This window comes from Sphaerodactylus townsendi, linkage group LG14 (genome assembly GCF_021028975.2).
Source record: "Sphaerodactylus townsendi isolate TG3544 linkage group LG14, MPM_Stown_v2.3, whole genome shotgun sequence".
Classification (NCBI taxonomy): domain Eukaryota; kingdom Metazoa; phylum Chordata; class Lepidosauria; order Squamata; family Sphaerodactylidae; genus Sphaerodactylus; species Sphaerodactylus townsendi.
In genome coordinates this window covers 42,093,672-42,110,434 of record NC_059438.1, presented here as the reverse complement: position 1 = coordinate 42,110,434, position 16,763 = coordinate 42,093,672, and the positions used below count along the sequence as shown (strand labels likewise).

General features: G+C 45.8%; 1 protein-coding gene across 1 annotated transcript in view; it reads right to left on the bottom strand.

The window, feature by feature from the left end:
• Positions 1 to 14,594, bottom strand: part of SEMA5A (semaphorin 5A) — a 119,620-nt gene extending 105,026 nt beyond the window's left edge. The window contains exons 1-4 of the mRNA XM_048515374.1: positions 14,448 to 14,594; positions 10,323 to 10,488; positions 8,623 to 8,674; positions 2,752 to 2,797 (exon numbers count right to left, since the gene is read on the bottom strand). Coding sequence (XP_048371331.1) covers positions 2,752 to 2,797; positions 8,623 to 8,674; positions 10,323 to 10,488; positions 14,448 to 14,594 — 411 coding nt within the window. The remainder of the gene's footprint in view (positions 1 to 2,751; positions 2,798 to 8,622; positions 8,675 to 10,322; positions 10,489 to 14,447) is intronic.
• Between the last annotated feature and the right edge of the window lie 2,169 nt (positions 14,595 to 16,763).

Below are 16,763 nucleotides of genomic sequence, written 5' to 3'. Positions count from 1 at the left end.
TTACACCCAAAAAGCCTTTTATTTCTGCTTCTATGGAATTCCTTACAGGAGGAGGAGGAGGAGGAGGAGGAGGAGGAGTTTGGATTTATATCCCCCTTTCTCTCCTGCAGGAGACTTAATGGGGCTTACAATCTCCTTGCCCTTCATCCCCCCCCCCCACACACAACAAACACCCTGTGAGGTAGGTGGGGCTGAGAGCGCTCCGAGAAGCTGTGACTCGCCCAAGGTCACCCAGCTGGCGTGTGCGGGAGTGTACAGGCTAATCTGAATTCCCCAGATAAGCCTCCACAGCTCAGGTGGCAGAGCTGGGAATCAAACCTGGTTCCTCCAGATTAGATACACGAGCTCTTAACTTCCTACGCCACTGGACAAGGGAAGAGGTGAAGTAAGTTAGTATTAATAATAGAAGATATCTCAAAAGCTGCAGAAAGAGGGCTGATTGGGTTCTTATACATTGAAGCAGCCCATTTGCCCCGTGTTATTTAGAGAGACGGGAGAAATCAACTCAAGAATTCCACACGGAAATCCCCCTGAAAATTCCAGGGACTCTCTAGCCCCGACTGCCTTGGGTCTTGTTATGGGTAGCCAGGGAAGACGGGAGGCTGTACCACGGCAGGACCTTGCCTTGGGCTTGCTTTGCTTATGGATACTAGAACTAGAACCAGGGGGCATCCATTGAAAATGCTGGGGGGAAGAATTTGGATTAATAAAAGGAAACACTTCTTCACGCAACGTGTGATTGGTGTTTGGAATATACTGCCACAGGAGGTGGTGATGGCCACTAACCTGGATAGCTTTAAAAGGGGCTTGGACAGATTGATGGAGGAGAAGTCAATCTATGGCTACCAATCTTGATCCTCCTTGATCTGAGATTGCAAATGCCTTAGCAGACCAGGTGCTCAGGAGCAGCAGCCGCAGAAGACCATTGCTTTCACATCCTGCACGTGAGCTCCCAATGGCACCTGGTGGGCCACTGCGAGTAGCAGAGAGCTGGACTAGATGGACTCTGGTCTGATCCAGCTGGCTTGTTCTTATGTTCTTATGGATGGTTGTGACAGTTTCTCGGGCCAGCCAGACGCCTCCTGCTCCTTATCAGAGTTTCGGCCTTGGAGGAGCTACACAGCCTGTGAATGTTTAGCTTTTGGAGGAAACCATTAAGGAGGAGGTGCATAGAAGAGATACAGGCTGCTGGTTTATGCCCCCAAATGTGCCCCCCCCCCCAATTCATCTATGGATTTAATTCTGTGGAAATCATTACTTTGCTTCGTTTCTTTTTTCAAAAAGCCACTTTCATTAACAGAATTAATACTGAATATGCAAAGGAATATGCAGAACTAGTCTCTTGAATATTTGGCTACTTTGGGGCCTGAGGGGAACATTATAGATCAGCACTTACACTGGTAACTCGCAAGATGTGCCAACCTAGGATACACAGAGGTCCGCTGAGACTGCCCCGGGAACCGGCCTCCGGCAGCAAGCACTTTCTGTCTAGTAATCTTTTAGCCCACAGAGCCTTGTCTCTCCACACTCCAGAAAAACTACATGTCAGCAATTCCGTGACAAAAGGGAAAGAAAACACTGGGGATCTAGCACTCCCTGGCTGGAAGCCATTACCACAAAGAAGACAGAGCATCTATGCAGACAATTTCCCCCTGCATTGCTCTTGAACACCTATAAGCATAAGCATTTTATTGTCATTGTGCACGCACAACGAAATTTACAGCAGCATTCCTCGATGCACACAAATTCAGACTCATCCCCCATCCTCACTTTCCCCTTCCTCCACCCATCCCTACACAGCCCCAAACACATCAACACAAAGCCTAGCCACAGCTCTAGAGTAGAAGCTAAGCCTCTTTGTCCTAGTTTTGATAGACCTGTATCGTCGGCTGGATGGTAACAGTTCAAAAAGGGAGTGTGCTGGATGAGACGGATCTCTCAGAATATTTTGGGCTTTTTTTAGGCTTTGGGAATTACAGAGTTCTTCCAAGGAGGGGAGAGGGCAGCCGATAATCCTCTGTGCAGTAGTGATCACCCTTTGGAGCCCCTTCCTATCTGCCACTGTGCAACTGGAGAACCATACACAGATGCAGTAGGTTAAGACACTCTCTATAGCACAGCGGTAAAAGGACACCAGGAGTTTTCCATTCAGTTGTTGTTTCCTTAAAAGTCTCAGATAGTAGTAGAAGAAGAAGAGTTTGGATTTATATCCCCCCTTTCTCTCCTGCAGGAGACTCAAAGGGGCTGACAATCTCCTTGCCCTTCCCCCCTCACAACAAACACCCTGTGAGGTAGGTGGGGCTGAGAGAGCTCCGAGAAGCTGTGACTAGCCCAAGGTCACCCAGCTGGCGTGTATGGGAGTGTACAGGCGAATCTGAATTCCCCAGATAAGCCTCCACAGCTCAGGCGGCAGAGCTGGGAATCAAACCCGGTTCCTCCAGATTAGATACACGAGCTCTTAACCTCCTACGCCACTGCTGCTCCTTTCGTTGTACAGTCTTTGCTGGGCCTTCTTAACCACCGCGGCAGTCTGTACGCCCCAGGTCAAGTTCTCTTTAATCAGAAATTTAAAACTAGCTTGGAACAAGGGTGTAAAAGAAGGGCCACGGAGCAGATCTGGAAGCAGGGACAGTTAACAGATGTACTGCGAAAGTCAACCACATCAGTTGCCGTCCTGAGCTTTTAAAACATTTTCCTTAACAAATACCCATTTGCGCTACAACTTTTATGGGCTCAACGCAGTGAACTTACCTGAATTAGAGTAAGATCGTCAAGACGTAATCTGAAGAGGTAGTTTCTAAAGTGGGGGAAAGAAGGGGAAATAACCACAGTTAGGAAAAGTGAAACTGGAGACCAAGTTCTTTGTATTCCTTTAGATCAGTGTTTCCCAACCTTTTCAAAGTCACGGTACCCTTGACCTTACTCTTCATATCTCACAGTACCCCTGCCATCCTCCCCCAACCTTCCTCTCTATTCCCCCAGCTCTGCAAGTCTTCCAAGCGAAGGTGAGAGCACAGCTACTTTACAGAGCTCCTATTTGGCTAATTCCGAATAACAGCATTATAAAATCATTCCACTCCAAATTCTTGCACAAATAATTTGGCGTGCCAAACTGCGTCCTGTACGCAGTCTTATGTTTAGAATCTGGCCAATATTCTATAGAGGCCACTATTTGGCTAATCGTTATAAAATTCTGGTTAAATATTCACTACCAGAAACTCATTGACCCAACTTACCTTGAGTGAACTCCACCATTCAAAATGGTGCACAATAGTTACAGCAAAGATCGGGGAACTGGGTTATGACAGTGACTCCTTCAATATGCTAACCTTTACTAAAACTTTTGACCTCATTAAAGAGAGGCTGTTAGCAATGGACTATCAACAACTGCAGAGCTTGGCAAATAAATCTTGTTCACCAACAAATATGTCAATTCCTTTTATGCAGGGATACCCAGCCTATTATATTACAGCGCTCACAAATCCCATACACAGGAGAGCCTATATTCTGACTAGATTTAACATCATGCCATCTCCGCTACATAGAGGAAGACTTAAAGGTCTTCCAAGCGATAAGAGGTTCTGTACCTGTAGCATAGGACAGCTGGATTCCATCCCACACATTCTCCTGAACTGCGTATTATACCAAGAACTCCGATCCAGCCTGCTATCCCAAGCTATAGACCAATAATATGATTGATTATACTGAATCAGATAAAGTAGTTACGCTTTTAAATTGTCAGGATTTTCACTGTTGCCTTATAGTGGCAAAGTTTTTGTCAGAAGTTTTTAAACTGAATGTATGACAAACGCGGAGTTTTTTACTATTCACTTTTAACTGGAACTGTATTTTTTAACTGGAACTATATTTTAACTGGAACTATATTTTAACTGGAACTATTGTGTATATGCCAAAAAAGGCTTATTGAATTGAATTGACCTTTCTCCCCAGTTCCCCTGCTTGCCCCCCCCCCCCCCCCCCTCCCCCTTTTCTCCCCCCTGGGCCACTCCATATTCTTGCTGGTGCCGGCGGGAGACACCACAAAAGTGAAGGGGGCTGGTAGCATTGCCGCGGTACCCCTGGGACATGCTCACGGCACCCCAGGGTACCAGGGAACCCTGGTTGGGAATCGCTGCTTTAGATCCAGATCCTTCAAAGCCATGCCACACAATAAACAGGAACAGAGTCACAATCAATCCTGGCTCTATGACAGATATGCCCATACAACACATATGTTTCAAGAGGAATCATATTCACACTTTGCAAAAGTTGTTAGCCAGTTCTTAAATGACATAGGTGAAGTGGCCGGAAGCTGGGATTTCGATCTTAAGTGACATGAGCAGAGTCATGTGAGGAGTACAACTCCTCTTCCTCGCTCACTACAGATCTCTACTCCCCCCTTCCTTCGTGTTCTGCTCCTGTCAGTCAACGGATCTTCTGGAGCCGCAGGCAGGACAAAGTGGGAGTCTGTCGCTAGAGGGGAGAATCAGAAAAAAAAATCAACCTCCTCTCCATCGCAAACGGAAATGGAGTTCTTCAGAGGAATGAGTGTTGGCCAGAGTGCGCCTGGTGCACACTCTGTGTTTTCTACCCTGCCCCCCCTCCGTGGTGCCCCCAGCCCCCCTTACCTTGGTGCAGGCTGGAAAAGTGGCCTGTTCCCTTCAGGCTGAAAATGGCTTGATGGGAACTACACTTCCCATGAGATCCTGGGGCTCGCAAGGTCTCCTGGGAAGTGTAGTTCCCACAAGGCCATTTTTAGCCTGAAGGGAACCGGCCTCCCGCCTGCAGTTTCACAAAGGCAAGTGTGTGGGGGGGGCGGGAGAGGGCACCACAGGGGCGGGGGGTGATTTTCTGAGCGCACCCCCCAGGTGTGCACCCGGTGCGACGCACACCCCTTGGCAGCTCTTCCTCTGCTGACCCCATACCCAAGATGGTGTGGGGCGAGCCTGGCTGACCCTACTCGCTGGTGTTCAGCTGCGCCTCATGGCCCTAAAATGTTCCCCCAGGAAGTGGCACCTGAGGCTCCCACTCTCTGGCTTTCCACAAACTATGCACAACTGAGAGATTCAAAAGGGCTTTTCTATGCAAGCAATAAACTTGGATGGTACTAAATGATTCACAAATTACTTGGATAAATTATTAAGGACTGCAGTCTGTGTTTTATTACGCATAACTTGCTATAAATGGGATCCGGCTAGGCAATTCTTGCGTCATGTGATGTGTCATGTCAATCCTTAGGTTTTGCTTCAGTTCTGTTTTTAGACTTCTGGTTGGTTCTGCAGCCCTGATTTTATTGCATTTTTTCCTGAGCATCCCATCTTGTTGATCATATTGATCATGTAATCCGGAGAGAAAGACTCAGACTATAAATTATGTAAATAAATAAATATAAATAAATCTCCTCAAACTGACTGCCAGTCCAAGTCAAATCTACTCGAACACTCGAACACTCGAATCTACTCGAATCTGCTAGAACACAGCCATACAGCCCGGAAACCACACAACACCCCAAATCTACTCGGTTTTCCAGACAACACTTTAAGCAACTGAGGGCCAGACGACGCCCTGGAGTTGAGGTGGTTTGGCCCAAGAGGAAGCAGCTGTTGATCTCTAACTTATATGGAATAAAACCTCTTCATAACATCACAATGCTGGTGGTTTATTTCAGTTTGAAAGGCTTGCTTATATTAAATCAAGCCTTGCAGTTCAACATCTGCTATTTTCTACTTTCCCTCTTTCTTTACCGTCAGCCTCGTGGCCTCTGTTATCAAAACCAGCTGAAAGCTATTTTGGAATCTCCTGCTGCCCAGAACATGTGCACACGTGCACACGCACGCACACACACGCCCACACTTTGCAGCGGACAATAACTCTGTAGCATGAAAACCAGAATACAAACTCTCTAATGCAGCTATAAAAACTTCTCATTTTAAATTTATGTCAAACCTTTCCTATCCAACATTTCTCCCCCAGCCATCCAGTAGAGATCTCCCTGCTGTGCTTCACTTCTGAAAATTTGTGTTTTCAGCTCAGCCTCTCAAACACATTGTTTGCAAACGGTACTAAATCACGGAAAGACGTCAACTGTTACAGATGAAAACTGGCCATCCAGGGGATCGGCTGACACGTCTTTGATAGTTGTAATGTCAGGAGACAGTTTCTTCATATTTGGGAATCTCTTGTCCACTTTTCCAATGCAATACCCATCAGGGAGAATGATACCCCTTCAGTCAAGGGAAAGGGGCAGAGAGCCAAAAAATAATTTGCAGTTTGAATTTAGAGGAAAGGAGAGAAAGTTGAGAGGTAGCTGGAACCTGGAATGTTGCCTGGGGGGATATACAGGTTTCTCTCAAGAAATCTGCTACCTAAGAACATAAAAACATAAGAACTAGCCAGCTGGATCAGACCAGAGTCCATCTAGTCCAGCTCTCTGCTACTCGCAGTGGCCCACCGGGTGCCTTTGGGAGCTCACATGCAGGAGGTGAAAGCAATGGCCTGCTGCTTCTGCTGCTTCTGAGCACCTGGTCTGCTAAGGCATTTGCAACCTGAGATCAAGGAGGATCAAGATTGGTAGCCATAGATCGACTTCTCCTCCATAAATCTGTCCAAGCCCTTTTTAAAGCTATCCAGGTTAGTGACCATCACTACCTCCTGTGGCAGCATATTCCAAACACCAATCACACGTGTGAAGAAGTGTTTCCTTTTATTAGTCCTAATTCTTCCCCCCAACATTTTCAATGAATGCCCCCTGGTTCTACAGACCACAGAACCCCCTGGTACCTGTGTTTAGAAATCTACTTGAATACGTTAAATAAAACAAATGATATAAGACAACAGGAAAATTGGATGTCTCTAACAGTAACAATATAGGGAGCATCCCTTCTTCGTTCAAGAAAGCTCTCTCTTCGACAGGAGTCCTGAAAAACTGTAAGGCGGAACAATTTAGGATGGCATTTAGCCTTAGGGCTATGGAAGGTGTATGGTTAGTAGGGTTGCAAGCTAGTTTCATGCCTTTGTACAAGCTTTGTAGGTTGTTGTTTTCAGTCAGAATGTATATACATTGTATTACTACCTCACCTCGTGTTGTTCCCTGCCTTGGTCTCTCCTGTTTTGGGAGAAAGGTAGTTATCCAACCAATTTCTCCAAAGGAATTTCAACGGATGTTTGGATGACAGAGAAAATGGCTGAGTTGGAGGTTTGATTCTATGGCATCATACCCAACTGGAGTTCTTCCCTACCTACCTCAAAATTCTCCTTCCACAGGCTCCCCACCCCTAAAATCTCTAGCGATTTCGCAACCCAAAGTCGACAACTGTGAAGGCAAGAGGTCACGGGAGGAAAAATCCTCCACTTCCCGATACCCGAAGGCAATGAATGTTCCCGAATTCCCCTAAGATTTTATGTGCCTTTGCGGGTTCTTTTCAGTTGTCCCGCCCTGTTCCTCTTTAAAATACATGTTTAACTGAATCACCTTAGGGCAGGGGTAGGGAACCTGCGGCTCTCCAGATGTTCAGGAACTACAATTCCCATCAGCCTCTGTCAGCATGGCCAATTGGCCATGCTGGTAGGGGCTGATGGGAATTGTAGTTGGCCATGCTGGTAGGGGCTGATGGGAATTGTAGTTCCTGAACATCTGGAGAGCCGCAGGTTCCCTACCCCTGCCTTAGGGAGCTGAGGTGATCCTCCAACCTTCATTTTCAATCTGTTTTACCTCACATAATCACACGAGAAGCTTTTTTAAAGGTTCAACAAATAAGTAGTAATTTTTTTACTGAACACTTCAAGGGTGTAGGACAGGAGAGAAAACTGTCAACAAGGAAGGAAGCAGTTTTTATTTACAGATATTAAGATACTTTCAAGGTTCAGGAAGGACGGTCGCTGGCTTTTTGAAAAGATGTCAGGGTGTCACAGAGTTCTTAATGCTTTCAAAATATAATAGACTTCTGAGATGTTTCAAATTTAGCCTGTAAGCCAACACCCAGAGGTCTTCGCGTGGTAACTCTGGTTCCTGAAAAACTGTATGAAAGGAATGTTTCTCCCAATATGCTTTCTCTGCAGGCTCCTCAAACTTTAGAATCCCTTCATGGAGTTTCTGAAGTAAATCCTTTTAAAGTACAAGGGATGAGAATTCTTTTCCCACATGCCGTGTAAATTCCCCTTCTGACCACAGAATGGTCTGATACAAACTCTTTCCAAGTCAGTTCCTTCAGTGTTAAGCCCCTTCCGCGACAGGCAGAATAATGCGTTTTCAAACCACTTTCACAACTGTTTGCAAGTGGATTTTGCTATTCAGCAAGACAGTTTCAACTATTTCAACAAAGTCAAGGAAGAAAAGAGCACTGAAAGCAGTTTGAAAAATGCATTATTCTGCATGTATGAAGGAGCCTTTTAGTTACCCACTCTGTCCAGAAGATGAATTAGCCTCTGCCCTTAAGCAATCTGGGCTGGGGATTCTTTCTCTCCCTAGAAGTAAATTCCCATTCTTGCCTTTTGTATAGGGTCCCTCTTTCCCTAATGTTCTATTCTTGCCAATACCACAGGTCTTTCATGGAAACTAAGGCATGTTCATTTTCTCTAGAACTCAGATTTGAACTCCCCACAAATCCTGTCCGGGTTTCCCACCTTTTGTCTAAAACTCCTGCTACTTCCAGGCCTTCACTGAAACACTCAGGCTCTGTGGGGGGTTAACACAGAGGGGGGATCCAGCAGGTTCTCACCAGTTCCCGAGAGTGGGTGACTAATTATTTGTGTGCTTCTAGAGGGGGTTACTAATTGGGTCTGCTTTTCCAAGTAGGGAAATTCCATTAGGTCCAAAAAACTCATAAAGTCCTGTTGTTTCCTATGTGGCTGGTTAGCTGGCTACAGAAAACGGGATAATTTCTCCCTGTTGGGCTGTTTTAAAAACATGTTTTAGAAATATGGTCGGTTCCTTGTTTAAGGAAAGTCTCCCTTCTTTTGATTTCTAGAAAACAAAATTAAGTATTTGAAAGTATTATGCATTTGACAGGCAGCCAATCTCGAGGAGAAGTAGAAGTTGGTTCTATGGCAGTAGACTATAGGACTTGCTATAATGAGTTTAAATTATGGACAGAAAGATACCAGCTGGAAATTAGGAACTTTTTTTTACAGTAAGAGCTTTGCTGTAATATGAAACATTAATGCCCCGCCGCTCGAATGGCCGGCCACGCCCTGGCCATGCCCCCCCCGGGGCTCCATCCCCATTGGCTTACTAATTGTTTGAATCCCACCACCATGGGAACCTGTTACTAAAATTTTTGGATCCCACCACTGGATTAACACTTTACACTCTGGCTTTTCTGCTGCTACCTGCTCCTACGTAGTTGATTCTGCATGGGCCAAAGACAGCACTGTGAAAACGGTGTGAACATGGTGTTAAAAGGGTTCAAAACAGTGTAAAAGGGTTTATACTCGTTTCTCACAACGTTGCCACACCGCCGTTTTTGGCTCCATGCGGAATCAGCCTTTGATTCATCACAGGTTACTGTGACGGTGAGCTTTTGAACACTCCACTGAACTGTTCTCGCCCAGTTTTCTTTTAGTAGGCCAGTTAGAGATCAGGAACGATAGACAACAACAAAGCTAGAACAGGGGCTCCTGGGTGGGCTCTTGCATTCCAAAAAAAGGACTCTGCTTAGAAACCATTCCTGCATGTTGAGATTCTTCCATCTTGGTTCTATTCACCCATTTGATGGGAACCAAATTTCAACAAAGTCAAGGAAGAAGCAAGGACCGTGCCGCTACAGAAATCCCGCCTACATGCTCTCTTTAGACTAATACTGCTTCAGCAAGAAATTGTTTTGTTGGCTGTTTTTGAGATTTTTAACCAGCTTCTGCAAAAACCAAATGACCAGCAGATCAAAGCCACTTCCTGAAAGTACCATAATTAAACTTCAACGGATCCCCCCAAAATACCCTCTAGAAGGGCAACTCTGCATTTGAAGGTCATTGAAACTACCATTTTAGCATGTAAACAGCATTTCCAGAGCAATTACAGAAGGCTCTTTCAAAGACATATTAGCCTGGTTTCGTAGAGTGTATGGCATTAATGTGTACCAAAGAGCGGAACACGGGGTCAGTGATAGGATAGCTCAGGGGGACCCCAAACTTTTGGAGCCTGTGGGCACCTTTGGGAATTCTGACACAGGGTAGTCGGGGCAAATCCACAACATGGCTGCCTCTAAGAGGCTGAGCTGACTCACCAAATGTCACGGAGTGAGGTTTTGCATAACTTTAACAGCAACTCTTCCTCTTTTATAGGAACATACTGCTTAAAAATATTTTCTTACAAACACACAGTTTACCTTCTGCCACGCAGTGAAGATCCTTGTCCTTTGGAGGAAACAGATGCCAAAGCAATATATTTTTGGGAATCTGTACAGCCAAATCAACTTTCCAATAGCCAATCAGAAGTCTCTCGTGGGCCATGCCTGCTTTCCCTAAACACTTCCAGGACTTAAATCTCGGCAGCTATGGTGCCCACAGGCACAACATAGAGGACCCCTATCCTAGCTCTTCCCTCTCCCACAAAGCTTCCAAGCAATGGCTACTTGTTTATAGTTTTCAAAGTTAAACATGTATGTAGTGTCGAAGGCTTTTCATTTATCGATATTCAACTGGAGTTGTGGTATTTTTTCTGGCTGCGTGGTTGCCATGATCTGGTGGATCCTTAGGAACAAGACCCACCTAGACCACCGCCACACAGCCCATGAAAACTCACAACAACCAGTTAAACATGTATGTTTATTTGTTCATTCACTTTATTAAAATTGCTAGTAATCTAAAAATAGTTGTAAAACGGCTTTGGAGTTGGTGACATTACTAGTACTGGGCAACTGACAGGCTCTACAGGGGATGACAAAAATATTTCAACCACTACTGAAGTCTGTGATTAATTTCACCTGATGCTGACGGTGCCTCTGCCCCCCCCCCCCCACTCTGATTACAGGGGTCTTTAACATCAGTAAGACCCATTATCTCCTTTCTGGGGAGTGGTCAGACATGGGTTCGTGGGACATGGTTTTAGAATGTAACTGTTTTAAATTGTATGTATGTTTTTATATATATAATATTTTATATTGTTCACCGCCCTGAGCCCTTCGGGGATAGGGCGGTATATTAAATCTAATGAATGAATGAATGAATGAATGAATGAATGAATGAATGAATGAATGAATGAATGAATGATCGGGGGGGGGGGGGCTGACTCTTTTTCTGTGATATGAGATGCAGTAGCTGAATTTCTCCAAAAATAAAGGAACCCTTTCCCATGGTGAATATTGCATACAATGCAAGAACCTGAATTCTTCAGATTCTAAACCCTTCCTTCGGGATAATGCTTTCTGGATAAAGACCAGTATATTTTATGGCAGACATATACCAGTCAGAGAAAATCAGCCGGGCTGATAATATACATTATAACAGCATCCCCTCACCTTGCTCCACACAAGTTCTTTCTTGTCTGGGATCAAATGTTATCTGTGAAAAGTCAACAGCATTTTCTGCTCTGAAAAAACACGTAATCAGGGAGCAATTTCTATGGAAATAGAAAGACAGCCATTTAGCATTTATATAGCACATTTTGAACATTCCAAGCATTTCACATTCACCTTCATTAAGGTAGGTCAGCTCCATCATCCTCCCAATGCAGATATCAATCCAAAGGTATCCCCTCTAGGTTTTCATTTGCCTGCTGTTAACACCTCCGACTGTATTCTCAATGCCATATAAGACCACTGGCTGCAGAGATGATGCGGAGAGAATGTGGAAGGTTCACGTGCACAGTCTTATAAATGCATGCTTTTCCTCCACTCCTCCCAGATTAATTTCCCCCTCTCTTCTTCACTGACTGTCATTTTGGATTACCTTGTGCCCCAAAGCAACCTCTCTGGTCAATTCTGCCAGGTTCCCTCATAACACTTTAAATCACATTAACCATTGTTTGAAGTGACGTGTTTGTAACTTGAAACTTGATCATGGTTGAGAAGGGAAGAGAGAGCTAAATGCTCCAGAGAGGAGACAGATGGATAGAGAATAATGATAGAATAGGGCCGTGATGGTGAACCTTTTATACTCTAGATGTTAAGGGGATACTTTATCAGTCTCATCTGCGCAGCATTGGCCAATTGGCCATGCTGGCAGGGCTGATGGGAACTATAGTCCATAACATCTGAGTTAAAGCTGTCTACCACATCACTGGAGTAGGGTATAGTCTCCAGAGAGGTTACTACTTCTTTGGAAGTGCCCTCTGGAAGAAGAAATGCTTTCACCTAGGAAACAAGCAACCAGAGGACCAAACTAGAGGTTACAGTGGCCACAAAGCCAAACTTTTGGTGGGGGGGGGGGCACTGCTTCAGCACTTGAAAATGCATAAGGGGGGGAAATAAGATCACCTGTTGCTTCCACGTTGGGGCCCAATCAGGATTGGTATCTCAAGGCAACTTTTAAATAAGTTAAATTCTCCTCTAAAATGGCATTGGATGAATTGGCCACCATCATATCTAGTTTGCCCTGAAAAAGATCAACCCGAGTACTTATTACTTATTACTACCCTGTTTCCCCAAATATAAGACATCCCCTGAAAATAAGACATAGTAGAGGTTTTGCTGAAGTGCGAAATATAAGGCATCCCCCGAAAGTAAGACATAGCAAAGTTTTTGTTTGGAAACATGCCCGACGAACAGAACACAGAAAAATAAGACATCCCCTGAAAATAAGACATAGCGCATCTTTGGGAGCAAAAATTAATATGGAGATTAATTGTTTTATTTTCGGGGAAACACGGTATATCCAGCGGTCTCAAATTTTCTATTTATTTAACTATACTTATTACATTTAAAATACAATAAGACATAAAAACATAATTAAAAATTAAAACCTAGATGGCAAATAACTTTGGATTTCATTAGAATAACATAATTAAATAACCCCACCAACATTAACAATAGAGAGGAGGAGAGAAGGGAAGCCATTTGGGTGGTACAACTGTAGTTGACTCAGCCATATGCCTGGTAGAACAGCTCGGTCTTACAGGCCCTGCGGAATTTCATCAGGCCCTGCAGGAGAGACCAGCCGCTGAGTGTGCCCCCCCCCCATTCCATGGGTCCCCAATATCATCGGGATCCATCATTGGGACCCATAGGTCCTCAATATCATCAGGACCCACTGCCTCTCCCCCCCTCCTTCTAGGAGGATTAAGTTTGTGAGATGCCTATCTTAGGAATCAACTGCTGTTTTTATTATATTTATGGAACCTGTATTTGATGATTTTATATATATGGTTTTATGTTATACACCGCCCAGAGCCCTTCGGGGATAGGGCGGTATATTAAATTAAATTAAATTAAATTAAATTAAATTAAATTAAATTAAATTAAATTAAATTAAATTAAATTAAATTAAATTAAATTAAATTAAATTAAATTAAATTAGATGATGATGATGATGATGATGATGATGATGATGATGATGATGATGATGATGATGATGATGATGGTGGTGGTGGTGGTGGTGGTGGTGGTGGTGGTGGTGGTGGTGGTGATAATAATAATGGTTCTGTATCCCAAACGCTAACTATTGCAAGCAGCACACCCGAGATCCCATAATAACTCATTATTATACCCAGAAGTACCTTGTGTGATATTTTGGATCTATATACACAGATTTGCACTTGTTTTGTACTGGGACTCCTGGCAACTGTTTGCCTCTCTCACTTTCCTTTTTGTAAAACATCTCTAAGAAAAACTCTGCATCCCATTAAAAAAAAACACATCAGTCACCCTAACATCTCACCTATCCCCATAGTATACATTAACATAAACATTTAATTTCCTGCTATCAATAGCCATAGTCAGTTCCATGCTGAGCCATGTTTGACTCTTGGAATCATAGGCTGCGCACCCCCAACTTGTAGTGTTTGCAATGGCATAGTACCAACGGGGCGGAGCTGCAGCAGAGGTGTGGCCAGGCCATGGAGGGGGCATGGTGGGGGCATTCTGGGGCAGGGGTGGACGGTGCCGCAGCAGGGGTACAGGGGACACGTGCGTCTCGGGTGGAGTTTCCCCTTGCTCTGTGTAAAGGTTTCAATGGTGTTGATGGTAAAGCGTCCTTTGAGTGCATCTCCACAGCCCATGATGGCCAGCTTCAACCGCGGAGACTTTATCTCTGCGCTGAGATGAGGTCTCCGCTTCCATGGGAAGCCGGAGGGGATGGCTGAGAGTTATAACCCAGCTTCTGGCGGAAGTGTCATTCCCACACTGGCGCAGGCCTCTGAGTTTCTTAAGATGTCTGAATAAACGGGTCTTTTCACCAAAGAGCCTTTATTTCTGGTTTCTATGGAATTCTTGCTACTTGTGGCAGGAATCCTAATTCATCTATATCCCTGGTGCAGTGGACCCTGGTGTCTCGGCATGGAGAGGTTGGAATATTACTGCGAAGGTGCTGTAGCTCCCCAAAGAGGGTTCACCTTCCTCTGGATCTGAGGAACCGGGCGGAGAACGGGTCTCGCTTGGTGACTCTTCCGCCCCTCGCATCAGCACGAGTCTTCCACTGGAACGAGGGGACGGACGACGCACCATGGGGACTTACATGATCGCTTGGGGCTTGGTTCATGGATCGAGCCTGTGATCTGGCCCCACCCGCTTTCTGTGATGGATTACAAACCCCAGATGCAACCTGTCATGGAGGGAGACGGGCCTGACCACCTTCCTCATGCGGGCAACCTAGGAGTCCATTGAATCCATTCCTGGACCTCAGATTTTGCGATGCTCCCAAAGAACCACCGGCACAGCACTGGGGCCCGGCCCCAAGGACACTGGGACTAAACCTGGGATTGGGAGAGGTGTCCGTATCGTGGTTTCCTCGATCGACCCCCCCCTGATCCTCGGTCAGCGGCTGCACCCGAGGTGCCCCGGGAGCCACAGGTGGCTACGGTGTTCCATGTCTCGCTTCCAGACCTAATTTAAGAGTCCGGTAACTCCCAGTCGGGATCTGTTCCTCCCATCCAAAGAAAACTGGGATGAGGGAAGTGGTCAATTCATGATGCCCAAGAAGCATGGGACCCGCGGAACGCCAGCTATGGGAGGAGGAACGGGCACAGTTGCAGCAAGAGCTAAAACCTGCAGAGGGACCGGGAACAAAGTAACGAAGAAGTCCAACCGAAAGTTGGACCGGTAGCTAAAGATGCGCCTCCTAAATCCATTAATACGCTCCAGAACTGAAAGCCAGTCCATGATAAGGTCCCGTCACCCAGACTGGATTTACAGCGCAACGCCAAAGCCGCTTCAGGCCTTGCTACTAGTGAGCCTACTGCAGCTCTAAACGGGACCTAACTGGCTAAATTGAGCTGCAGAAAGCAGCCCTGCATGCTAATTCAGGATGCATTACTGGACCTCAAGTAAGGGAGAGAGAGAGCTATTGCTGGAGAGGGAACTGAGGGAAGCAGTAGACCCGGTGGGAAGCCCCAAGTCGGAGTCTGGGTGATCGCTATCAAACTACCGGAACTAGAGGGGCAACGTTGGCTGTCCCACCCAAACGCCAGCTGCACCGGTGTAAGGGAATTCCATAGAAGCAGAAATAAAAGGCTCTTGCGAAAAAGACCGCTATTCAGACATCTTAAAGATATCAAGTACACGCAGTGGCAGGAATGACACTTCCCGCCAGAAGCACAGGTTATAACTCTATTCACCCCATCCCCCTTCCTGTTCCCATGGGAACGGAGTCCTCATCTCCCCACAAGAAGATAAAAGTCTCCGCCGATGAAGTTGGCCCATCAGCCTGGCTGGAAATGCACTCAAGGTTACTTTTACCTATCAACACCATTGAAACCTTTACACTCTGCCTCCCTTAAAGAAGACCCTCCCTGGTGGCTTGGCGCGGAAAGGCGCTGCGGAAAGCAGAAATAAGGGTGGAAGGCCAATATTTTCAGAATAACCCATTGATTATACCCAGAGGGAATATCATCCCACCTAAGAGACTAAATATTGCAGCGCTTATGCATTAAAGCGAGTCCAGGATAGCGCCACTTCAGAGGCTTGTGGCTACTAATAATAGTCGGTGGGGCCTCCCGGCTGGTCGCGGCCAGGCATCGGAAGCGGAGCCTTTGGAGCAAGCTGGAAATCGGAAGCATTGGTGGGATGAATCGTTACTTCGGCGAGAGTTAGGGCAACCAATCGGGCAGTGACATCATTAATCAATTTTTTTTTAGTAACTGGAAAAGGTCCTACCAATCTTTTGCCAACTTGGAAAATTTATGCGACCGCCTCGAGATTTTTTGGTAGACAAATACACCCAAGCCTACACGAGGGAAATCCGAAATGGGTGTTTATCCAGCTTTTGGGGAGTCCCATTCGTTGTGGGCATGGTTCGGACCGATTTCACCCCTCGGCTAGGGATGAAATCCATTGTTGAAAACTCTGAGGGTCCAAAGCTGTCATGGGCAATTGTGGGCAACGGGCGGGAAGGAGCCACCAGACACAATTTCGGGTTTTGTACTGCTATGAACCGCGACAGGCTTAATTCAAGAACGTGGACAAGCTCACACTACCTGTCTTGGTGGTAGTTGGTAACAACGTAAATACCGCTCTAGGGTTCTGTTCTCTCGCCTCAATCGCCACTTGAACGCGGTAGGGCTGGGCGACGTCGGGCGGCCCCAACAACCCCAAAAACGCCTTCCAGAACTTGAAATGAATTGGGGCCGCGTCGGAGACCACCTTAACGGGCGGAATGTGGATTGCAAACATGTTGAA